This window comes from Carcharhinus amblyrhynchos, chromosome 20 (genome assembly GCF_965287045.1).
Source record: "Carcharhinus amblyrhynchos chromosome 20, sCarAmb.v2.hapA, whole genome shotgun sequence".
Classification (NCBI taxonomy): domain Eukaryota; kingdom Metazoa; phylum Chordata; class Chondrichthyes; order Carcharhiniformes; family Carcharhinidae; genus Carcharhinus; species Carcharhinus amblyrhynchos.
In genome coordinates this window covers 26,414,650-26,441,358 of record NC_137343.1, presented here as the reverse complement: position 1 = coordinate 26,441,358, position 26,709 = coordinate 26,414,650, and the positions used below count along the sequence as shown (strand labels likewise).

At 40.8% G+C, this 26,709-nt stretch overlaps 1 protein-coding gene across 2 annotated transcripts in view; it reads left to right on the top strand.

Annotated features, from left to right (window-relative positions):
* Positions 1 to 26,709, top strand: part of LOC145355856 (sarcoplasmic/endoplasmic reticulum calcium ATPase 2) — an 83,696-nt gene that overhangs the window by 7,546 nt on the left and 49,441 nt on the right. For both annotated transcript variants that reach the window (XR_013889050.1, XM_080208286.1), the window contains exons 4-5: positions 3,416 to 3,520; positions 9,842 to 9,980. Coding sequence is in view for 1 of the 2 variants with exons in the window: in XM_080208286.1 (XP_080064412.1) it covers positions 3,416 to 3,520; positions 9,842 to 9,980 (244 nt within the window). In the remaining variant the exon portion in view is untranslated. The remainder of the gene's footprint in view (positions 1 to 3,415; positions 3,521 to 9,841; positions 9,981 to 26,709) is intronic.

The following is a 26,709-nucleotide window of genomic DNA, read 5'->3' as shown; positions in this document are numbered from 1 at the left end:
GCTGTCAAATGCATCCCTCAGCATGTGGTCCTGGACCTTTTGAATGCGCCTGTCTGAAACATACAATTGTAGGCAGCTGGAAGACCAACATGGTTTGGGCAGACCGAAGAGTAACTTTCACTGAGCTGCTGGTCTTCCAGCAGCGGTTGATTGTCTCGGAGTGCCTGGGAATAACCCATTGAGATGTCCATCATGGAACTGCTTGGGGTGAACCTCAGACACCCCTTCATCTCTTTACAGACCTTCCTTGTAAAAGTATATCCCAGAAGGAGATAGTCTGCTTTGAGGCAGTTGAGACTCTGGGCATGCAGGAAGGATCTGACGCCGAGAGTCCCTCACCACCGGGCAAGCTACATCATGGTGCTTCTTTGAAATTTGTGACAATGTAAAATTTTGTCAAATAACGGGCCACCTGCTCAGGGAACTATTGGATAGTTTTTACTTTTTCAGATGTAAGGTGCTTGATAAGTTGTGATGTTTGCTGCCTGAGAATTCCTTAATGTACTTTTCAACCTGGTGGAAAAGGCAAATGTAACTGAAGCAGCAACAACAGTTCCACACATTCAGGTGTTAAGCTGGAATATGTCAGTAGTTCCTTGAGTGACGAAGCCCATATGGGATTAATTTAATGGCACTCTTTATAGTGTAAGATTGCTTTCAAATCTGACATAATTATCGTTAAAACATGTACCTCAGGGGATTGCATGCATCTGTAGTGTTTGTGCATCAAACATATACCTAAGGAGAATAAATACTGTCAACAAGTGTGCTTGAGTAACCAAAGGGATTAAAACAGTTAACGGAGTTCTGCTTTCACATTGTTTATAATCTAATGTTTTGGCTTGTTACCTTTACGGAAGTAAACTAAAGGGAAAAGTTAATGAGTTGGTGCAGCTGCTATTCAGAAATAACATATCAAATGAAACAATGTTGAATCAACAATGAGTATGGCACTGAATAAAAACATTTTGAATGGAACAATGTGAAGCAACTTGGCAACACTTGTTCTCTTTTGCCCCCAAAGTTAAACAAAGTTAAGAAATAAACTATTTCATACCATGTGCTCCCAGATTCTATATAGAGTTAGAAGTTGGATTGGAAATGAAAATCTGTCGGTTTGGAATGGCTAAAACAGGAGTTAAATAAAGATTAACAGCCAAGACATTGGAAGCAACACTGAAGTTGGATTAGCAGTAAGCAGATCTGAAATGCATTCATCTTCTGGGGGGTGGTGTGTGTGTGTGAGATTTGTGTATCTATGTTCAGTGGAAAAAAAAGCAGTTAGTTTGGACACAATTCTCCCTGTATAACAAAATGAAATGTTTGTTTATGAAGAGTGTGCTCATGACCGAGTTCCCTCGGTGTATTGCCAGGAAAAAACATCCAAAATAGGCTTTTGTTTTGAGGACTGAAGTAAACTGACGTAAAATGATAAAAGTTGGAGCTGAAAGTGTGGTCAACCTAGGTGTGTCTAGTTCCGGCCTTTTTGTGTAAGTTTTAAAATGATCTCTAAGCTCTGCTATGGGAACTGAGATTGAGCCCTAATAGAGAATGTAGAAAATATGAAGCGTAAGGAATTTCTAAACAGGCCTATTGCAAAAGGCAGTGGGCATAAATTATATGGTCCATTTTCATTTAGATTGAACTCTTGAGGTACCCTATGAATCTTTAATTGATATGCTCAGAGCTGCAGTAGTGACTTACACATTTTCATTTTATTTATGATCTCGATGTATGTATGTACCCATATATTCCTGTCATGTGTCCAGGTTTCTCTTGCACTTTCTTTCCGATTTTTGTTTGGTTATGACCTACTTCTTGGCAAGTGACCTACTCGTGGCGTGATTCATCCAGTTTTTTTCCTTTTGCTGGTGAGATGTGTTTAATGCCATACAGTTATGACTGAGCTATGATTATACATTTAACAGTGCCTTACCACACTGTGGTGTATTCTAGTGGTTCCTGCCCAGTCGTCTTGCCTGGTATTTAATGCCTGTATTTCTCATAATCTACATGATTGACAAATTGCCGTTAACCAGCAAAGTTGTAGGCAACTTCTCTGAAGCTTGGCAATGTTAGCTTGTGTGCCAATTTGCTTTCTTTTGTGAGAAAGTAATGTTAATAATATTTGGCATTTTCCAATGTTTGATTGAGAGAAACGCAACAATTAGCTTCTAATATGTTGTTACCACACCTGCCATTGTGATTTTTTTTAATAAGCCAGTAATCCTTCTTGCTTTTGAGTTTGTTAATATACATTTGGTATGACTTTTTATTTTGGAAAAAGTGCCCATTTTTAGGGAAAATAGATGGTACAGGTGGTTGGCAAATTCTGGAATCTGGCTTCAAGGTCTGCATCAAAATCCGAGTGAACCAGACACAATTGACTTCCAATTACAATGGCCAAAATAGGTAATGTTGTTATCATACTGCAATATCACTGTCTTCTGAGTACAGAATAAGGTAGTTTTTTTTTTTACCTTGCTTTTCTGTACATGGTTGAGGAGTAATGGATATGGAAGGAGGGAAGTACCACATGCTCCAGCATGGACTTATTTGCCTGAATCAGTGCCAGAGTTAACCAAAATAATTAGAACTGCATAATTTTCAAGTTGAAGTATTCCTCCTTTGGTTTGCTACATAACTGATTAGTGCAGTGCACGTACTGCTCCACAACGTTTTCCCATTAAGGCTTGAAATTTGTTTCACGCAAGAGAATATGTTTCTTTAAGGTTCTGTTGTTGGAAGAATTTGGAACCAAAGTAAATTTGTGCACTCCTTATATGACATTCAAAGAAATACTGATTAGTTTTCTATTTTAAGAGTGTATTTAATTTTGAAATGACCATATTGAGTTGATGTTCTGATAATGCGCAAGTGAGATGCTTTTAAGCCCTATGATGTTTGCATTTTAACTTTGTTTTCCACACATTCAGTAGACACTGCAAATTATAAGCTTTTTTTATGCTTATGTCTTGCAATTTGTGATTGTCTGAATTGACAGTTTTGCCACAAAAGAAACCTCATTTTATAAATTAAATGTATTCTCTGCTCCCCTTTCATCCTTTTAAATTATTTTTAATTAACTGCTCTTTTATGAAGGGAAATGCATTTGAGAAAATACAATTACAAAAGTTCTAACAGTTCATTTACAAGTCTTTGAGTTTAGAGTTCTGCAGTTTTCACTTGTGTATTTGACCACAGTAAACAAGAGTGAAGAAAGGGCACTTTATAATTTAAAAAATCAATACGTGCTCCTAGCAGTGCTTGATAAGGTAAACCAATGCAGTCTGAAGATGCTTAAAAGACAAGTTGTGTAAGAAAAGCACTGACATGAGTTAAATGCATGCAAATGTGTTGCCACCTTATGAAAATAAACAATATACTTCACAAAAATTTATCTAATCGTTTGCAGGTTCTGGCCTGGTTTGAAGAAGGTGAAGAAACTGTAACTGCCTTTGTGGAGCCTTTCGTAATATTATTAATTCTAATTGCAAATGCTATTGTGGGTGTTTGGCAGGTAAGTTATTTAAAAACCACTTTGTCATGGATGTTAGGAATACTTAGCATTGCATTTTTTAAAATTAAACAAAATTTACTTCATGCAGTAAAATCATTTGAGGAGGGTCTGTACAAATGCATTTTCCCTAGCGATTCTTTCATTTGCTGGCCAGCAAATGACCAGCATTTGTTGCACATCCCCAATTGCCCTTGTACTGAATGACCTTGCTTGGGCATTTAAGAATCAACTACCTGACTGTAGTGCAGAGTCACATACAGACCAGACCAAGTAAGGAGCGTAGATTTCCTTCCCTAAAAGCCATCAGTGATGGGGTTCTTATAACAATTGATTCATGTTCGCAATTACTGAGACCAGCTTTTAGTTCCAGATTTTATTAGTTGAATTTAAGCTCCACCAGTGGTGGGATTTGAACCCATGTCCCCCAGCGCATCAGTCTGCGCCTCTCAATTACTAGCCCACTAACATTGCCACTATTGTCCCCTTATTTGAGCACGCATGTGTGTGAAATCGGAGTGGGTCCACCTTTCCCATCCCTCCTTTTCCTGTTAAAATTGGTATGTGCATTGCCACCTTGGAGGGACAACCTGGGAGCAGAAGTATTGTTAATATTGATCTTATTACCTTGAGGTCAAAGAATCACTCTGTGTGAAAACAACCTGTTTCTTTTTTCCACTTTCAGGTTTTTTTTCATAATTCTTTTAACAATATTTTGTTAACTTTATAAACTGGATTCCAAAATTGTGCACATTTTGGTCCTCGCAGTAATTCTAACTTGAAGGGTGGGGTGAAGGACATTACATAGAATTATATCAAAAATAGTTAACGAATCAGGAAGTACCTTTTCACAATAGTAGCAGTCTTTCTTCCCCGTAAAGGCTGTGCGCTGTAGTGACAGTTACCATTTTGAAGACTGAAATGGATAGGTTTTTGTTGATGCTGGTGTCCAGCGATGTGGAGCAAAGACCGGTAAATGGAGCTGAGTACGATTGAATTGAATGGCAAAGCAGACTGGAGGGGCTGAATGGCCTGCTCTGTCCCTATGTTCCCATTATGTAGAGAAAGCAAAATAACATGGCACACAGTACTGTGTTACTAAGATACTGGTTCCAGGTCTCTTCAGCAATGAGGTGCAGTTGCATTATTGTACTTTGAGCCAAAATCTGCATTCATCAAGTTCATGAAGGATGGCTGGCAGCTCATTTTAAATTGAGAGTCTTAGTTGGGGAGAAGAAACAGTAAAGATGTTCAGAGAAGTAAGGCATCAGAGATTTTCTGTCCAAACTACTAAAGATGTTCAAAACCAGTTCCATGAGGTATGTCACCCAGCGTCCCACCTGCATTCTGCCAGGTTCAACCCTGAAGTTTGTTCGAGGTCAGTGATCCTTTGAAATGAAAATTACTGATTCAAACCTAGGTCTTTGCTCAGCTATCTGCGTAAGTAGAAGGATAAGATGAAAAGATATTGGCCAATAAGATGAGCAAACTACCATGGATGTGGAATCTAAAATGAAGACAGGCAATGCTGGAAAAACTCAGCAGGCCTGGCAGCGTCTGCAGGGAGAGAAAACGGTTAACGTTTTAAATCTGACTCTTTATCATAGAACATAGAAAAACTACAGCACAAACAGGCCCCTCGACCCACAAGTCGCACTGATCATATCTCTACCTATAGGCTTACCTTTAACCTCAATCCTACTAAGTCTCAAAACTGAACACTGGGAAATGTGCTGGATATTAAACTGTAGCTGGGAGAGGTTGCAACAAGATGTAACAACCTCAAGGAAGTTGTAGAGACAGTAGGCCTGGTGGAGGGAATGGGGGAAGATGAGGAAGGCAGGGATTTTTGCATTGAGGCAATAAATGTATATTTGAAAAAAAAGGTTTTATGGTGGAGGAGAATTGTCATGGCCTAGAGTTGATGAACTCAATGTTGAGTCTTGAGGGCTGTATCATGCCTAATCGGAAGATAAACGCCAATTACAGATTTCCTGCCAAGCCATTGCATGTATTGCTGTTCCTTCGCAGTTGCAGGAATTCCCTCCTGAACAGCCTTGTGGGTCAATCCACAGCGCACAGACTGCAACAATTCAAGAAGGCAGCTCACCACCACCTTTTCAAGGGCAACTAGGGATGAGCAATAAATGCTGGCCAGCCAGCACAGCAAATGGATTAAAAAAAAAAATTAGGTGCTGCTCCTCCAGTTTGTGTTGGGCTTCACTGGAGCATTGTGGCAGGCCAAGCACGGACATGTGGGTCTATTGCCTTCTCAATTGCTGATAAACTTGCTGACATAGCTTGAAATTGTTAAACATTTATGGAGACAGAGACAGTTGGCGTGAATTTGTGAAAGGTCAATTATGTTTGATTGAAGTTTAACTTTTAATGGTATCTTTGTACTTTTCATTTTCTGAAAACATAATTGAGACATCATAATTGAGACATAATTGAGGCATATTGTGGATGTGGGGGGTGCACTAGCCAAAGCTTGGTGGAACGTAGACATTTTTAGGATTGATTGGAATGTAGGTAGTGATGTTCCTCAGGAAAGGATCCAATAACGAGGTTTGTTTTCCATTTACGTATTGGTTATTGGAGGATGGAATATTATCGCAAATGGACATTGAGGCATAGATTATGATTTTCTTTAAGGGAAATTGATGAAAAAGAGAATATAAAGACTTTGGAAGAAAAATAAGTTTTGACAAAGGTTTACGGAAGAATGCAAACATGAGTTGAGTGGCAGCCTTAATACTGGAACTTCTTACTTCATGAGATCTTGCACCATATTATCCTATTGGTTGTCCCAATTTATTGGAACAATTAAATCTCTGCGTAGTTATTTTAAACTTGCCCTTGAAGGTTAAGCAGGGAATGATGGATTTGCTGCAAATAACAGGACACTGCTGGGTCGTGATTTCCTCTCCTTGCGTTTTGTCTCTGCCTCTGGTCTACACTTGCTTTAGAAGAGGGCCACAGTTTTTATTTGTTTGTGCTGAGTTTCCTGCAAGATTCAAGGCAATATCAAAACTCTTGAGTATCGCCTCCTTGTTAGCACTTCCTTTGACCACCATGAGAGCGCACCGCTCAAGATCCAAGTCGTGGAACCTTCTGAGCGCAGGTTGGCCTTGGCAGTTACCTTATTATCCACTGGAGCCCTACCCAATACCTCAGATGATGAGCATGGTCATCTTTCCCTCAAAGGATTAGCAAGAAGAAATTGAATTACTTGAGTATTAAATAGTGGTGAACCAGCAAGGCACAGTCCTGAAACAAACTGAGATGCACTAATTTGAAAACAAATAGCTTTTAGCAAAATCTAGAAGCAATTTTCAAATTGCTTATGATTTAAAACATTTGTGCAAATAAATTTAAGAAAATGGGGATACGTGGTTCAGCGTTGAACCCTCAGATTTGCTTTGAGAAAAGGAAATGACTTGTATTTGAAATGCTTTATTTTTCTTGTAAAGATTAATGACAAAGATAGGTTTAGTGTGAGCAACGATCTATCGAATTTATTTTGTCTCTGGCATTGCCACTGTTGCTTGCCACTACACTATATTAGGGTCCTCTTTCACAGGATTTGCCATGTGATCCTGTCAGCTGGGAGAATAGTTCTAATTATCATAAACCAGGCTTCTGACTCAGATTTAAGTAGATGATTTTGATGACCAGAAAATATGTAGATTTGCTTCAAGTGGCTTTCAGTTGGTTGCCATGGTTTGCTGTTGCATTAACAATGATTACTTAATTGTGAAATGTGGAAATTGAGCACGCAAACGCAAGTGTTTAACTGTTGCACCACTGTAACCCATTTTTATTACTGAATTTATAGTAAATAGGTTGTTTGTCCCTTGAGTCTTTCGATTTTGTGATCATTTTTTAGGTAGCAATCTTTCAGGTGTTTGTTGATTTTGCTGCAGTGAATTTAAAATGAGTCTGACCACTCCCAGCTGTGGGTTGGTTGTCAGTGCAGGCTTGATGGGCCTCCTGCACCAGGGTTTCTATGATTCTAATTACATAGGCACATTTGAGATGTACTTTGTGCTGTATGATAAAGCCAGATACCAAATTATAATGTTGCCAAGCCTACTAAGGTATCTGTAGGATATTACAGAATTTAAAAACGTTGACAGTCTCTTAGTATCTGGTGTAGAAAGAAAGGCAGGTTAACCGTACATACTGTGCCAACAGTTGCATCTCCAATTCAGAATAAAGGGCCAGAAAAAGGGAACCCGTTCTTTCACTTTAAAGAATCATTCATTTTAGTTCAGTTCACATCACCTTATTGTGCATGTTTGAGGAGTCGCTTTTGTATCCACAACAAGGTTGTCCTGATATTCTTTTTTGACTGACCTTATTGGTAGGGTTGATGAGGGAAAAGGATTGGTGACGTGCTCTGACTAGCAAACTTTCATTCATGGCAGTTTGTGGATACTTTTGTAAAGGCATCTAATTGTCTTTAAAGGGAAAGAATTTGGAATATATAAGACATTTCAGTGTTGCTTCAATTAACTTGACTGGCTCTGATTCTGGTTCACAGTTAAATTCTTTCTATTATGGCAGTTTAGTCAGGCAATGCTGAAAGCACATTATATACATGTGGCCCTATCTTTCTTTCTTTCTTCCTTTCTGTTCACCCTGCCCTGTCTGTGTCTGTGTCTGTGTCTGTCTCTTCCCCACCCCATCCTGTCTGTCGGTTTTTGTGTCCTCTTTTCCTCCTCCTCCTCCTCCTCCTCCTCCTCCCCCCCCCCCCGGTTCTGTCTTTGTCTTCCTCCTCCCGCCACCCTGTCTGTCTTTGTCTTCCACCCCCTGCCGCTGCCCTGTCTGTCTGTCGCTCTTTTTGTAAGTTGCGTTTGTGTCTTTATGTGTCCTGTTTATGAACAGAACTCCCACTTACCTGATGATGAAGCAGCGCTCCAGAAGCTTTTGCTGCCAAATAAACCTGTTGGACTTTAACCTGGTGTTGTGAGATTTCCTACTTTCTTTCTCTCCCCACCCTGCTCTTTCTTTTCTTCCTTCCCTGCCCCCCACCCCCCTTTCTCTTTCTCTTCCTCTACCCCACTCTGCCTCAGCTGAAATTTGGCACATTCAATGCCTCTTACTGAGTTGTTGATCGGACAGAACTGTGAAACGTCATAACTTCCAAAAGGTTTGCATGCAGCAAACCATTTCAAGTATCTGCTTGTTCACAGAGATAAAAGGCCATTTGGAAACTTCCCTTCTGCATAATTAGCTTACAGCAAAGGCTTGGTGGTTGTAAACTGTCTTGCCAACTTTTTTAAACCTTGCTTGTTACATATGGGTACTGGCCTTTTTTCTTCCCCTCAGCTGCTCTCCCCATGTCTTCATGCTCAGGCCATTTTATAGTGCTTCTCTCTAACCATTGCCACTTGCCACTTCTTCCATCCCCCAATTTGAGAATGAACTAGAAGAGAAGGAACCGTCCTGGTGTAAGTGACTCAGTGCCGTATCAATGAAGCAATTACTAAGGCAACCACTTCAACTTTATTTCTAATTATTTGATGATGCCAGAGGTTTCATGGTGTAGTCAGGTGAATGGAATAAATGGTTTGGCAATTGGAAATACCATGGCAATCCAATCAATTTTTAAAATCTAATGCAACTAGGATCTATGTTGCAATGCATTTAATAAGAGGGGTAAATGTTAGGTGTAATTTGAGGAATATATAGTACATGGGGATAATTCCTCCTCTTTCTGGCTATTCCAAAGGGCAAAAGGCATGTCTGTTTAATGTCTGGTCCAGAAGACTGATCGAATAAAGTATTAAGAATAAACAAAGTTTTTCAACTTCAGTGCAGTCAGAGTGAAATTAAACATATGTCATGAAGATGGTTTTGCACATAGCATCAAGTCATGAAAGTTAATATTGTTTTGACAAATTAGGAATATTTATAATCTGTTCCTGCAAGTACCAGTGCTTCAGTGGTCCTGAGAAGTAACGTATATTTGAGCCCTGTTTTGATTGAAAGTTAACCTTTGCCAGATGTTGTTTTTAGGTTCAACAGGATGTCATTTGTACTTCTTGGCTATTCCCATACTCTCAAAAATTCTTCTTCATTTTCAGTGGCAATGATGGACACAGCCAATGATGCATTTTGTGGAATGGGCTCCTGTGTTTATTTCTTTTGGCAGCATTCCACATTGTAGGACTCTAAACATTGGCCCCAAATCTCTTTGGCTGCTTTCTGCAGGGAAGAACTATGTTTTGAAGAATTGGTATGTAGCATGTACTGAAAATCAGTTGTTGACTAATTTTATTAAGTAATAGACAAATTTTCTACCACTACCCCTTTCAGGAAAGGAATGCAGAAAATGCCATCGAAGCCCTTAAAGAATATGAGCCTGAAATGGGGAAGGTTTATCGACAAGACAGGAAGAGTGTTCAGAGGATCAAGGCCAGAGAGATTGTCCCCGGAGACATAATAGAAGTGGCAGGTAAGTGATGTTCAGTGCGTTAATGCAAATGCTGGTGTTTGGTTTGCTTAAAACTTTATAAAATACATTAGATACTCGTGTATTCTGAACCACATCTGTAACATTGGCATGTGTTTATACAGGCAGATCAATATCATCAATCTTGTAGCATTTGGATATTAACAAGTCTTGATTTTGTGTCTACAGCTGTATACCTAAATCAGGGCAAGTCTAAGTGTTTCCAGTCTTGCTGTGCGCCAATCTGATTTTATACAACTGGTATCATAACTTAAGATAGGAGGCAACAGAAAGTTGTGTAGATAACAGCAGGAAAGGGTGAGATTAGTCTTGAGCAAATGGGCAAAATTGTGACTGATGGAGTTAAGTGTGGAGAAGAATATCACCTCTTTAAAAATCCAAATATCATCTAATTGGCAATGATCTGGAAGCATGGTACTTGCTAAGTTCTCTTTCTGTAGTCATCCACCTGAGGATTTCCACGTGCGGTGAACAAGAGTGCAGTCAGAAGACATTTTGTTTTTAAAAAAAAGTTTCCTTTAAATGAATCTTTGGGAGGCATGGAGATTAAGGTTTGTAGAAGATTGTTCCAGTCTCTTGTTCTTGGAACGAAGAGTTGGGGAAGGAAGCACGTTGGGTTGTATGCTCTTGGTTGTTAGCTCTTTAAGCTCAGTCACTTTAGTGCAGAAAATGCTACTAAATTTTTAATTGGTCATTCAACATTTATTGAAGCATGTAGACCTGTGGGCTTTGGTTCTGGAGACTGTCAGCCTAGTGGGGTGACCAACTGGGAGACACTGGAATCTTGAGTTATTTTTGTAACAAACCTAGCTGCCTGATGTTGAATTTTCTCAAGAAGGGGAATGTTTTTAGAAATGAGTTCCAGGCAACTATGCTCTGCTCTTAAGTGTGGTCTAACCAGCGTGTGCTACAGCATTCCCTTTATATATTTGAAGAGTGATGGAAGTTCCACGTTGTAAACCTAAGAGTTTGACGTTGAATGCTGTGTATTGGCATTGTATATTCCACTTTACGCTATTTTGAATATGGATTCCTAAGTGATAGCATTCTTAGCTGTGGAACAGTAAAAAGGATTTGGGTGTCATTACTGAAAGCCAGTGGACAGGTATAGAAGTCATAAATAACAACTAATGGAATACGAAATGAGGAAGTGATAATTCAATTATGCAGAGCCCTGGTCAGATCCATTTAAGATATTCTTGATTATGAAGACTGGATATATGGAAAGGTACATTGACTTTAAACAGCAGAAGTTCACCATAATGAAACTAGTGTTTAAAAGATTAAATTATGATGGGAATGTATAAACATGGTTTATACTCCTTCAATGTTAAAGATTGAAATGTGATTGAGCAAGTCTTTAGAATGTTAAAGGGATTTAACAGAGCAGGGGGATCCAGAATAAGGGGGAAACAATCTTTACAATAAAGCACGGCTGTTACAGAATGAAATCAGGAAATGTGTTTTCATGCAGAGTGGAAATCTTCAACTTATTTCCAGGGGAGTTGTGGTGGCTGGGTCTGTTGATGTTAAGACAGTGGTGAATAGGTTGCTGTTAGGTAAGGGTGTTAAGGGACAGGGAACAATGCTAGATAGAGTTGAGCTGCAGATCAGTATTATCTAATTAAATGGCAGAGCAGGCTCACAAGGCTGCACGAGGCTGAATGGTTTGCTCTTAATCCTTTGTTCCCATTTTAAGTACTGATGTGATTTCTGCTGGATTAGCTGTATCATTATTTGGGAATTGGAATGTGAGCAAAATGTTGCTGAAAATCGACAGGCTGGTGTGTCTGTTGTTTGGTATGCTTGTAACATAGACTATAGGTTAACAATACCAAACATTTAAATTTGTTAAAAATTGGATCAAAAATTTTAGTGCAGGTTACAAAATAGTTTAGCAGCTGTATTGTATAATTCAGCTCATTGATTAGCTTGCTGTTGCTGTATTTTAACCAGTGAATGTAAAGTATGACTGATAGGCAAAACTGCTTAGAAAAAGACATTGTGGCTGTGTCCTAGGATGAGTAAGTCAAACTGAAGGTTGAGGGCTAAGAGAACATAATTGATCAATATTGGTTTATGCTAAGAATAAACACCTTAAAACTTGGGGCTATAATCTTTTTCACTGAGCTGATTGCAAGTGGAACAAGCCATTTATTCCGTTAATTTGGGAGGTGGAAAGTTACAATAGATCTTGCAAAACGCTGAACTGTGTGTGTTTTTAATATCGGCTAGTGTGGGGAAGGGAAGCTGTGATGATTTTGAGAATATTTAATTCCACCTAATGGAAATTTTCCCCCACTGGGGATTCCATTTTCAATTGTCCTTCATCATTTATCCTTTGCTGTGTTAGAACTGTGTGAGTGCTTTGCTTGGTTAGAGGACGTTTAGCTTATTGATATTCAGTGTATCCTCTTATTGTGTATGTGATGAGAATGTGTAGTTAGTGATTCAAATGTGATGGTGATTGGGAAGGGAAGAGGGAATGAGGAAACCAAGCTTGGGATTTGGAGGATATTCAAGAGCACAAAAACAGGAATTGACTTTTTAAATTACTCTAATTTGTTGCATTTGTCTTATTCTCTCTGCTTTCTTTTCTGTGCTCCATATTTACATTTTCCAAACTTAATCTGAGTTAATATCCCTGAACTACATGAGAAATGAAAGAATGACTTTGCATACGAGTTATTTTGAAGAAATTGAAATTAAACTCTTGCTGGTGAAAGGAGCAGACGGTGATGCTGTCGTGAATGTAATGCAGCAGAACAAAAATATCATCAAAAAAGAATTGTAACATTTCAAATTGCACTATCATTTACTGTAAGTGATCAAGCTCAGAGTAGATATAAATTTAAGTATTTGTCTTCGCAAAATAGTTCATTGTGATATTGATAAGCTTCTCCTTTTTAAGGGTTCCCAATTTAGATTGAGGAGAATTGAGACTAATCTGCATTTCCTAATTACTGTAAATCACCTTATTTAGCATAGTGGCTATTTTTTTAACTCAAGTCTTTGTGTCGTCTCATCTTTCTTTCCTTGAGAGCATCTTCACTACTTGATGCTTCCCATAGTGGTGGTGCTAGCATTGGAGGCTCAGGTGAATAATGGATCAAATCCTCCCTCTCCTCCTCCTCCCCCCCTCTCCTCCTCCTCCCCCCCTCTCCTCCTCCTCCTCCTCCCCCCTCTCCTCCTCCTCCTCCTCCCCCCCTCTCCTCCTCCTCCTCCTCCTCCCCCCTCTCCTCCTCCTCCTCCTCCTCCCCCCCTCTCCTCCTCCTCCTCCTCCTCCCCCCTCTCCTCCTCCTCCTCCTCCTCCCCCCCTCTCCTCCTCCTCCTCCTCCTCCTCCTCCTCCCCCCCTCTCCTCCTCCTCCTCCTCCTCCCCCCTCTCCTCCTCCTCCTCCTCCTCCCCCCCTCTCCTCCTCCTCCTCCTCCTCCCCCCCTCTCCTCCTCCTCCTCCTCCTCCCCCCCTCTCCTCCTCCTCCTCCTCCTCCCCCCCCTCTCCTCCTCCTCCTCCTCCCCCCCTCTCCTCCTCCTCCTCCTCCCCCCCTCTCCTCCTCCTCCTCCTCCTCCTCCTCCTCCTCCTCCTCCTCCTCCCCTCTCCTCCTCCTCCTCCTCCCCCCCTCTCCTCCTCCTCCTCCTCCCCCCCTCTCCTCCTCCTCCTCCTCCTCCTCCTCCTCCTCCTCCTCCTCCTCCTCCTCCTCCTCCTCCTCCCCCCCCTCTCCTCCCCCCTCTCCTCCTCCTCCCCCCTCTCCTCCTCCCTGTTGTGTGTCATTGGCAAGTAGAACAGGACAAAAAGCAGTAGAGGGGAGGCAAAGAAGATGGACACCAGAATAACAAAAACTCAGAATATGGACGTAAGGAGACAACCAAATTTCTGTTCCCAGCTTACACTTTTAGATAGTGAGCTACACGTCATCTTTTTTCTGGAGTTTGACTCTCTTGGAATTGTCCAAGTGAAAAACTGGTTATGTTTCCTTGAGATGGCTGTGGACATTGCATTATTTCCCAGGTTTCTGGTACCACTGGTCAAGATATTTGCTTCACATTGACAGCTGAAGTTTTTGACTCCTGGTCCAGCAACCGTGTACTGTATGTTTGTTTGTTCTATTCCCCTGCCTCCCCCGGCTGGCAAGCATTGAATTTTCTTTCAGCTGTTTAAAGAGTGAAGCTGCTAAATTTCCCCCATTTTCCCTCGTTCATGTTTCCTCGCGTGATGGATGTATGGGGATGGAATGAAGACTGATGAGCTTATAATTTAAAATCAGCTTCTGTTTTGAGGCACTGCTCAGATGTCAAAAGCTTTGCTGAATAACCAAGCAGATTTATATCAGCCATGTTCCATTTTGATGTGTTGTTTTCGTGTCCCTCAAGTGATTGATTTTGATTAAAATTTCTGCCAGCACAATGTCAGTACAAGTATAACAAAGACAAATGAGCAGCACTTCAGCCTAGCACACTTGTTTATCTTTGCATGTGGATAATACACAAGGAATGTAAAATATAAAAGCTTGGAATTATATAATGTCTTTAACATAATGAAATGTCCAAAGGTGTTTCATAGGAGTGCAATCAAACAAGTCATGTAGAATGTTGGGACAACTGACCAAAGTATTAGACACAGAGGTACATTTTTACAGAGCATCTATGAGGAGAAGCAAGAGGTGCAGAGTTTTGGTGAGGGAATTCTAGGTAGTATTGTTTTGGCCTGGCAAGACCACTAGTCAATCGCAACCGCCCTTCCAAATCTCTAATGTTTCCTTGCCTTGATTGGGTAGTAAGTGAATTTCACTATTTTTTAAAAAACCCTGCCCTGAGTTTTGTCCACAGTCTCCTAATGCTCATATGTTCTATATGCCTGCCTCCCCATTACTAAAAATCAAAGTTGCCTAAACTTGCCAATTTCTTGGCTTCCTTAACAGTGCATTGTGCCTCCTTGAGTCATCACAATTGCACTGAACTTTTCTGGATCCAGCTTCTTAGTCTTCTTGGTGACTCCTTTTTGTGAGCAAAATCCTGCCATTAATAGGCTTTCTTTGGTGCCAAGCCCTCTAAACTCAATCTGCTTGCCCTGGATTCCGTGAATAATACAGGATATGTTTATCCTGTAATGCAGAGGCCTTGCCCAAATCAAATCCAATTTGAATTATCTGTAAATTTGCAAGTCATGCTATTCAAATGTTTTGCTTTGTTCCTTTAAAAGTACGATTCAATGTTTGTAGTTAATGGCCTATTCAGTTCAAAAAAAATCTTCCGTCCTGCCCTGTTGCCTTAAGCATTTAGTCACATAAGATGTAACATACATTCTGATCACTTCTACTGAATCTGACTTGAAACAATCTGTGTGGGCCTCCATTTTCCACCTCCTGCTCTGTCCATTAACCTTTGTTGGTCCAGATCCCTTTTGTGTAAATGCCACAACCAACACTCCTGATGACGGCAGTCCAAGAGAATGCTCATCAGGTACAACTTTCATCAAATCTTTTCAAACTCCTTGTATGGTAATGGTAGAGTCGCTGAATGTTTATTTAAGCTCAAACAGCTGTTTCCCTTTTATACACGCTGAAGAAAATCCCACTGTAAACAAACATTGCTCTAGCAACTGTACTGCTATCAATATAAACAGACCAAAACTGATCAATTAAAATAATCCCTCCTGATTTAAGCAACTTTTTTCTCTCTAATAGTTTTGTATCTTGTCTCTGCTATGATAAGGATGTTGTTATATTATCCCAATTTGGAATAAATCTGCCATGTCTCTTCTAATTTGTATTTCATGGCTTATTCTAAACTCTTAATGTGCCTGTGTTTATGTTTGTGCCTTGGGTAGCGTAGAAAGAAAACTAACTGTGGGCCTATTGACGCTGTATTTATCTGGTGGTTTAGCCTGGCATTTGGCTAGCAGTCAAGAAAAGTGTTTTTTTTAAAAGTAGCTAGCTTGTTCATTGGTTTGACGTTCTTTTATGTCCTTGCGGCAGAGCTGACATCACATCATTGTAAAAAGTAAAAAAGTTTTTCCATTATTAGTATTCATAAGTAAGAAATTCTGTTTAGAAGGGAGGCAGAATGGGTGATCTTCAAATTTAAATGTATTCATATGAAATCTCCTATAATTATGTGCACTCTTGCTTAGCTTTGGAAGAGATCCTCCGCTCCTTTCCTCTGACTTAAATGGCAAATTTAATATGTTCCTTTAATTTTTCATGTTGCTGGTTAGGCCAGCATTTATTGCCCTCGAGAAGGTGATGCTTTGGCTTCCTGCTGTCCATTTGGTGCAGGTACCCCCACAGTGCTCTTAGGAAGGGAGCGCCATGATTTTGATCCAATGGTATGGGTGGCATAGTGGTTAGCCCCACTACCTCGCAGCGCCAGGTTCAATTCTGGCCTCAGGTCACTATCTGTGTGGCATTTGCACATTGTCTGATTGTTCAGTTTGACACTCAGGTACTGAAGAGGTTCATCTCCAAATGCCGTGTCTGTGTGGGTTTCCTCCCACACTCCGAAGATGTGCAGGTTAGGTGGATTGGCCATGTCAAATTGCCCCTTGGTGTCGGGGATTAGCAGGGTGACCACCTGCAGTATTAAGGATTCTATGATAATGAAAGAACATCGATATACTTCCAAGTCAGGATAGTTTGGGGCTTGGACAGAAACTTGTAGGTGGTGGTATTCCTAGATGTCTGTTGCCCTTAACCTCTACCACCTAGGACATGGGTTTGGAAGGTGTTAAAGGAGCCTTGGTGAGTTGCTGCAGTGCATCTTGTAGATGGTACGCAGTGCTTTCACTGTGCATTGGTGGTGGATGGGGTGCCAAAAAGGTTGCTTTGTCCTGGATGTTGTTGGAGCTTTACTCACCAAGGCAAGTCAAGAATATCCCATAACACTCCTGATTTGTGCCTTGAAGATGATGGTTGGCTTTTGGGGAGTCAGGTGAGTTATCATCCATAGAATGCCCATCCTCTGACCTGCTCTTTTAACCATGGTGTCTATATGGCTAATCCCATTCAGACTTTGGCCAATGGATGTAGATGATAGGGGATTCAGTGGTTGTAGTGCCATTGAATGTTAAGATGCAATGGTTACATTTTTCTTATTGGAGACGGTCATCGCCTGGCACTTGTGTGGTGTGAATGTACTTGCCACTTATCAGCCCAAGTCTGAATGTTGTCCAGAATTTGCTGCATTTGGAGATGAACCTCTTCAGTACCTCAGTGTCAAATTGAGCAATCATCAGTGAACTGACTTCTGACCTTTATAATTGAGGGGAAGGTCTTCAGTGAAGTACCTGAAGATGGTTGGGCCTAGAACACTACCCTGAGGAACTCCTGCAGCAGTGTCCTGGAATTGGGATGATTGATCTCCTGCAACCACAATCATTTTTCTTTTGTGCAAGGTATGACCCCAAGCAGTGGAGAGCATTTCCCATTGCATCAGTTATGCTAGGGCTCTTTGATGCCACACTTGGTCAGATGTTACCTTGATGTTGAGGGCTGTCACTCTCTCACAACCTCTTGAGTTCAACTCTTTTTAGTCTATGTTTGTTTGGACCAAGGCAATAATGAAGTCAGGGGCTGTGATCCTGGTGGATCCCATATTGAACATCAGTGAGCAGGTGATTTCGAAGCATCCTCTAGATACCGCCCTTTCGATCAATTTGCTGATGATTGTGAGCAGACTAATGGGGCGGTAATTAAAAGGTTGGTTTTCTCTTGCTTTCTGTAAACAGGGCATGCCTAGGTATCTTCCATGTTATTGGGTCCATATCAATGTTCTAGCTCTGCTGGGACAGCTTGCTTATGGTTGTGGCAAATTCTGGAGCATAGGTCTTCATTGCTATTGTCAGAAAGTTGAGGGCCCAGAGCCTTTGCAGCCATTGTATTGGCTGTTCCAGTTAATGGTAAACCTCAGGATGTTGAAAGTGGGAGATTCAGCAATCCTAATATCATTGAATATACACACAAAAGGAGGCCATTTGGCCTCTCTCACATCTCTTCCTTTTGAAGGGTAATCTAATTAATCTCATTCTCCAGATCTTTCCTGATATCTTTCCTGATGTATTTATCTAAAGCCCTTTTAAAAGGTGCTGTTAAAGGTGGGCAGTGAATTCCAAATCCTTACCACTCGCTGCATTGCAAAAGAGGTTTTAATTTTGCTTTTGTATTTTTTTAAGACTTTAATGTTATAGGAAAAGGTTTAGCGTATTTTCTGTTGAATTTCCATTGTATAAAATTTTGTTTTTTTTCCCTTACCAGTGTTGGTTAGTTTATTTCTAGTTGGTGCTTGGTTTTGGTATTTTGCAAAGTAGAATCCAAAACATTTTGTGTCAAATGTGGGTGATCCTGAATGTCATTGTTAACTATTTGTAGTACCTCTGATACTGAACACTTCAAACATTTTGGAGTTTATTCATAGTTCTATAGAAGAGCTCAATATGTGCATGTTCCCTATTGGTGGTTCAGCTCCCAGATTCTGACAGATGCAGTGTGCTTGAAGCATTCACTCAGGCACACGTCAGACGCAGAATCCTATTTCTCAGTGGAATAATGTTTCAGGGATTTATTCGTTGAATTAACATCACCAAATTTGGGTATTTGGAGCGACATCATTGTGGCTGGAATTCCACACGCCAAATGCGAGCACACTCGACCTGGAAGCGTGTGAAATTGCATGAAGATGTTGGGCATGCATCCCAACATGATATTTCAGTTGGCAATCACATGCGCGAGTAGGAAACGTTCCCTCCAATAGTCAAGCAACTTAGCTCATTCGAGGATCAATTGACAGATATTTTATGTGATCCATCAGTCTTTTGCAGCAGATGGCTGGGCCCATTGGACAGGCAACCTTTTTTAAGTTGCAGCAGGACGAGGTGAAAGTTCAGGGCTGAAATAGGTGTATCTGGGGAGAGGTTTGTGTACAATTATGCTGCCTAGATACTCCTTGCATTGTTTTTCCATCACTACTTATTTTTTTAATAGGTCTGCAGCCCCCTGAGACACGTCTACAGTGGCTGTACCTCTGAGGGAGCAGTGGCCCGCATCCCCCCTTTCTGCCCTCTTCCCAACTTGGGGTGTTAAGCTTTTCATGTTGGCTGCATGTTAATTGGCCAACCACAATGTAAAATTTTGTGTTGTGGCTGGAAGTGTACTTTGCACCCACTTTTGGGCCCACAGTATGTGTGTGTGACTGACAAGTCTATATTCTTGATGTAGAGATGTCGGCATTGGACTGGGGTAAACACAGTAAGAAGTCTCACAACACCAGGTTAGAGTCCAACCAGTTTGTTTTGATAGTAATCTTACAAGCTTTCGGAAACAGCGTTCCTTCGTCAGGTGTGCTGAACCAAATTCTGACACGAATGTCCTTCCTTGGCCCAGTGCTCATTTAAATCAAAAATGGCTTCATTGGCATTGTTCCCTGCTGTTCAAAACTGCTGTGCTCACTGTTGTCCAAAAGGCTGATGCTTGATCCATCTGCTCTTTACAGTTACCACCACTTCCTTTGCTCCACGGTTCTTGATTTTGTTACTGCTATGTGGCCTGTCTCAACTTTCCCATTATTCCTTACTTTGGATGTCTTGATCCAGCTAGAGCTGGATTTGAGTGCACGCATACCCCAGAAAAAACAAGTGTAAAATGTGCTGTTTGAGGACCATCTATGATGAAAGACCAGCCCCCTCCCACCACCAAGCTGCTGCTGCTACACTGCCAGAAAGGCATTCAACTTGGGCGTCATATATATGATACCAAAACAAAGCATCTGTATCCAGCAACAATTTCTCTGAAGGCAACTGCACTGATTCTATTAAATTATAACTGTCAACAGCGGACATTAACTTTGCCTTAGCCAAAATCTTCCATCTTCCATGCACATGCCCTCCTTCCTGCTTCAGATGTTCATGAATTTCTCATTCTAAAGATTACTGCTTTCATCTTGCCATGCAGAGCTTGATGTACCAGATGGCAACATAGAACCATCTTCACTTTATCGAGGCTACCATTGAAGATCTGACTGGTTACTGCAGATGGGGCACGACTTTGGGTTTAGGATTGACACACTAATGTCAGGGACAAAAGGGGGTCATGGAACTGCACTCCATGTGGAAGATAGTCACCTAGTAGTGATTTTCCCTGAATTAGCCAATTAGTGGCTAAATGGTGGTCTCCTTGTCTAAGGATAATGGGTGGGCTCCCTGTGAGCTGGAGGGTCAGTTGAAGAAATGGCAAGCTTGCCAATTCTTTCAGATGAGACAGGGGTGTCCCCCTTTCCAACTTTCAAGTCAGGCAAGAACACTTCCATAGGATGACCTAAGGCTGCAACTGGGGTGAAGCAGGACAGGAGGGTCTAGAATGCTGGATCCTGGGAGGCCTCCTTCAAGCAGGCTGCCTCATCTACGATACATTGGAGATCCACAGCTTGACAGGAAAATTCCTGTTGATTTCTTCAACACCTGCCAACCTAGCATGGGGCAACAATTCATCCCTAATGTATGTGGAGGAAATTCAGGAAGAGGAACCAATTTAGCAAAAATCTGTAAGATAGTTCCCTCTTTGTTTAAGTGGCAATTAATCTCTCAACTGTTTTTTAATGTAATCATATCCATTATAAGCCTCAACACCAGCCTAATCTTCTTCTTTGGGAATTTTTTGAAGAATTACTTAATGATGGACCTGATATGCTCATTCTGCACAATGTTATTCTACAATTGTATATAAGATGCCTGAACAATATTACTCTTGAGATGGAGGTAGTAGAGAATGGCAATAATTTATTCCAACTCTGAACGTTGTAGAGATATTCAGCTTCTTAATTGAACTACAGAAATGGGGGGGTGGGGGAGGAGGTAAAATTTCTATTCGTAGATATGTTAGCCTGTGCCATTGTGGATCTGCTGTCTGAGTGTAGTGGTGAAAATGAACGTGTATAGCACTTTGTTGCCTCATTGTTTAAGCAGGTGTTAGTGTGGTGTGACATCCCTTGTCTTAGTGACTGTAGACAGCTTGCCCATGTAGGGAAATGGCACAGGACCTAGCAGCAGGGTGCATCTTTGAGCCTGGGATTCCAGGCAGACATCCAATGACATGTGTGTCCTGGTGAATATCTTTGTCACCAGAGACACTGCCGGAAGCATTTGGCAAGTTGGGTTCCTTTGTGTGTCATTGCAAGTAATTGCAAACTATGTGCTATCTTGGTAATTGACTGACAGAAAAGTGTATAAAAATAACAGCAATGTGTTGCATCAATTTAGAATATACGACATTTGTTAAATTAAGCTCAAAATCAATGAGGGGGAAAATTGATCAAAACTGCAAGAGGGTTGTATTAAAGTATGGGGGGAGGGGTTGTTTGAAGTATTCTTGACAAATTGAGGAGGGATTAAAAATCTCTGCCATTTGAGTAACAGTCATAACTTTCAGTTTTTGTATGTTCAATTATTAGATTAAGTTTTGCCTTGGTGAAAGAAGCTGATTAGGAATCTCGTTGTTGGGATTCATAGAATACCTGACCTGTGCATTCAAATGGATCTGATGCCTCGGCAGGGATATATTTGTAGCACGTTGAGTGCTAAACAAAATGTCAGGGTACTAAAATACAAAAATACAGCAACGGTGATGCAGGAGAGAAAATTTTCTTGTACAGTAATCAAATCTGAAGATGATATGGAGGTGGCAGATCAGAGCTGCGTGCAGCTGGAAGGTTTAATTTGGAAATATTACCTTTTTGAGAATTATTGAGTGAGCAAAAACTATTCCAGCGTCCTTTTGACTATTCCCTCAAACATAAAAACAATTTTGGGAATGGTTTGGCTGCAATTTATAACCACCCAGAAGATTAGAATGTAACATTTAGTTTTAAATTAACTGCATGCTCATGGATTGATGGGGAATGTGGGTTTCCATTTCCCCTTTTTTTTCTTCTGAGTTGTGTTCAAATTGATTGTTGCGCTATTGTTTTATTCATGTGCAGCCCCCTCCCAATCTGACGCCTTTTCAACTAAAAGTCCTGGGATGACTTCTGTGGGTTTAATTTAATGCAAATGCATTTAATTAGCACCTTGATCACAAGCTGCGTGAGGATGCATTGTGTCGCAATTTGTCAGAGATTGCTGTCACAGAACGGTTTACAAGTTCGTGTTTTCAGTTCATAATCTAATTAAAGGATGTTAAACTCAGGAACGGAAAATTAGTGGTTGGGAGCTTCATGGTTGGGAGTTGCTCAATCAAACATGAAGTAAGCTGAAGTAACCAGTAAAAGAGGTTGTATCCAAGAGTCACTCTTTAAATTGTGTTCACCAACACTGTTGTCTATGGTGTAAGAATTGCACATCTGTAGTTGATGCCCCTACTCCCACCTCATCTCGTATATTTTTAAGACTTGTCTGGCTGTCTGAGCTTTCACGTAATTAGAAGATGTGGACAGGCAGGAACTACTTTACAGAAGAGCTACTCTAGATTGTATCGCCCCCACTTCATATCAATAATGTCTGATGGGACGTAGCTCCTCCTTGACGGTTTCCATGTCTTTAAAATGCTTCAGTTTTCAATATTTGTATGGCATAACTGACTACTGACAAACATGCTTATTTCAGATCATTCCCCAGGTCCAGTTGTGTTTGTGTGTGTGTGTGTGTGTATGTATGTATGTGTTAATGATAGTCAAAAGAGCAAATACCTGAAATTGAATTTATTTTTGTTGGCTTTGTTTGCTTGCTCTTGAACCATTCTTCTCCCAGCTCTCTATGGTTCCCTTCTCTATTCTCCTTGCAGACACTTGTTGCCTCTCTTTCTCCCCAAATTCTCAGCTGATGCACCACGATGCATCCTTAGTCAACAGCAGGAACAGAAGAGTAAAGAGCTACAGGTTGGCCAGCCCCCTTTCCTAGGGGCTGATTCAAAAGTAAGATTGTCAGAAGCCTGCTAGCAGATTGTTTTCTTGTCTTTTTTGGTATCTGTGTTTCCATGGCTTGTATGGATCTTGGCTAACTTTTAATCTGATCACATATGAGATTTGCAGTGCCAGTCCTGTAAAAAGAACAAAAAATTTACAGCACAGGGGCAGACCCTTCAGCTCTCCATGCTGCCCAACTGAACTAAAACCCCCTACCCTTCTGGGGACCATATCCCTCTATTCCCATCCTAGTCATGTACTTGACAAGATGCCCCTTAAAAGTCACTACTGTATCTGCTTCCACTATCTCCCCTGGCAATGGGTTCCTGGCACCCACTACTCTGTTTTTATAAAAAAAAATCTGTCTCGTACATCTCCTTTAAACCTTGCTCCTTGCACCTTAAACCTGTGTCTCCTAGTAATTGATTCTTCCACCCTGGGGAAAAAGCTTCTGACTATCCACTCTGTCCGTGCCCCTCATAATCTTGTAGACGTCTATCAGGTCACCCCTCAACCTCCATCGCTCCAGTTTCTCCAACCTCTTCTCCTAGGTAATGCCTTCCATACCAGGCAACATTCTGATAAATCTTTTCTGTACCCTCTCCAAAGCCTCCACATACTTGTGGTAGTGTGGCAGAATTGAACACTATTCCAAATGCGGTCTAACTAATGTTCTATAAAGCTGCAACATGATTTGCCAATTTTTAAACTCAGTGCCCTGGCTGATGAAAGCAAGCATACCTTATGCCTTCTTGTCGACCTTCTCCTTGTCGACCAGCTGTGTACCTGTACATTCAGACCCCTTTGCCTATCAGTACTCTTAAGGGTTCTGCCATTTACTGTATATTTCCTATCTGTATTAGACCTTCCAAAATGCATGTAGTTAAATCAAAGTTGGTCTCCAAGGTGAAAAGTTGAGTTTCTATCCAGCAGTGGGCTGCTTCTAAAGGCAGCACAGTTGGTACCAATGATTGTCACATAAAGGTCCAGTGTTCTAGATCATCTGTGAAACAAGTGCAGTACTGAGACCAAATGGATAGAGGGTGAGGGGAAAAGGAAGATTCACAGTTGAAGGAATTTTTTTGAGCTGTAGCTTGGGCCAGTTTTTAGAGGAAATTGGGCTTTTATGCACAAACACTCATGGTAAACCTTTTCAGAGTTTGAATATATTATGGACTTTTACAATTGGTGAATTTCAATGACTTATTCTGAAATATTGCAAACCAAGTAGCACTGTGACTTAAAACTTTTATATGTAATAAGTTTAAAATAACTATTGAGCAGAATCAACCAATCTCAATTGCCAACAGCAAACTGTCATAAGGGATTTCTCATTAAATTGTGTTGCGTAGCAAGGCTAAAATCCTGGCTAACTTGTCTAATGGCCTGCTGCATCCTTACTGATAAGTGTTCTGGTGGTGATTTGCATTGAATTGATAATGTGTTGTAGATAACCTTTATCCAGATGGCTCATTTTAAAGTACCTTTTGTGTGAACAAGGGCATATTTTTTAAAGTGACAAGTTTTTCATTTGCTGAATATGAAGGTTTTTTTCAGCACTTCTGTAACTCAGATTTGTGTTAGCCAGACACTCAACTGTCTTTACACAAGTTTGTGTTCAATTTACGTGTTTAATTTGGCATTTAATACTTTGTTCTCGAATACTGTTATCAATGAATGTTGCAAGTCTTGTGTATTTGTCATCTACAATTGTATTAAAGCTATTTTGGAAATCTGCTGTCCTGTTGTGGAATGTCATCTCATCTACACACAATAGAAACATAGCAGGAGTGGGCCATTTGGCTCTTTGAGCTTGCTGTGTCATTCGTTTTGATCATGACTGATCATATTCAATATCCTGATCCTGCCTCTCTTGCTGCCCGCCCTTCCGTATCTCTTGGTCCCTTTAGCCCCAAGAGTTGTATCTAATTTCTTACATTTAGTTCTCTCCTCCAAATCATTAATATAAGTGAACAGTTGGGGGTCCTAGCCCAGATCCTGCGGTACACCCCTAGTTACTGCCTGCCAGTTGAAAAAATACCCATTTATATCAACTCTTTGCATCTTATCTGCTAAGCAGCTTTTGATCGATCTCAAGACGCTACCTGCAATCCCATGCACTTGTACTTTACATAGTAGTCTGCAATGTGAGACCTTGTTGAAAGCCTTCTGAAAATTTAAATAAATTGTATCCCCCAGTTCTCCTTGGCTAACTGTGCTAGTTACATCCTCAAAGAATTCCAGTAGATTTGTCCAGCATGATTTCCCCTCTATAAATCCATGTTGACATTGTCTGATTATAGCAGTGCTTTCCAAATGGACTCTTGTAACTCCCCCAGTACTGACATTAGGCTTGCTGGCCTTTTGTTCCCTGTTTTCTCTCTACACCCCTTTTTGAATAGTGGACTTACATTAGCTACCTTCCAATTTGCAAGAGCCAGTCCAGAGTCCAAAGATTTTTGGAAAATTACCACCAATGCATCTAATATTGCACCAATGCACCTGCAAAGTACTTAAGGGCCACTTCCTTAAGTACTCTGGGATGAAGGTTATCAGGCCCTGGGGATTTATCCACCTTCAATCCATCAATTTCCCTAAAACTATTTCTCTACTAATAATAATTTCCTTCATCTCTTCAATAAAACTTGTTTCTCTCGGAACTTCTTCCTTAATGAAGACAGAAGCAAAGTATGAATTTAGTTTCTCCACCATTTCTTTTGCTGTTATGAATTCTCCCTTTCTGACTGACATTTGATTTGTCAATTGTTTTCTCTTGTAGGAACTTTACAGTCAGTTTTTATGTTCCCACCAGCTTGCTTTCGCACTCCTTTTTTTTTTCCCCTTCTTAACCAATTCCCTAGTCCTCCTTTGCTGAATTTTAAACTACTCCCAATCATCAGATCTTCTGCTTTTTCTTGCAGATTTGTAAGCTTCTTCCTTGAATCTAGTCTCTAATTTCTCTTGTAATCCTTGGTTTGGTCACAGTTCCCTTATCACTTCTGTGTCAAACAGGAATAAACAACTACTGGAGTTTACCTATTCATGCCTTCATGGCTGTCATTGTCTGTCCAAAGTCCATCTTTTCAGTACGTCCGGACCCCGTACTGAATTGATGTTTCTCCGTGTGCGACACTTAACCCTTAGTATTTGATTTGATTTATTGTCACATGTATTAACATTGTGAAAAGTATTGTTTCTTGTGTGCTATACAGACAAAACATACTGTTCATAGAGAAAGAAGTGAGAGAGAGTGCAGAATATAGTGTTACAGTCATAACGAGGGTGTAGAGAAAGATCTTAATGCAAGGTAAGTCCATTCAAAAGTCTGACAGCAGCAGGGAGTGTTCTGAGGGCACTCAAGGGCACTGTTCTTGAATGCCCTCAGACTTTGGTATCTTTTTCCTGACAGAAGAAGGTGGAAGAGAGAATGTCTAGGGGGTCTTAATTATGCTGGCTGCTTTGCAAGGCGGTGGGAAGTATAGCCAGTGTCAATGGATAGGAGGCTGGTTTGCGTGATGGATTGGGCAACATTCAAGACCTTTTGTAGTTCCTTGCATCTTGGGCAGAGCAGGAGCCATACCAAGCTGTGACACAATCAGAAAGAATGCTTTCTACGATGCATCTGTTGGTGAGGGTCGTAACTGACAGTCTTCTGAAAAAGTAGAGGCACTGGTGGGCTTTCTTAACGACATTGTTGGCAGACTAGACAGGTGATTGGTAATCTGGACACCTAAAAACTGACCCTTTCTACTTCTGCCCCATTGATATAGACAGGGGCATGTTCTCCTTTATGCTTCCTGAAGTCAATGACAATCTCCTTCATTTTGT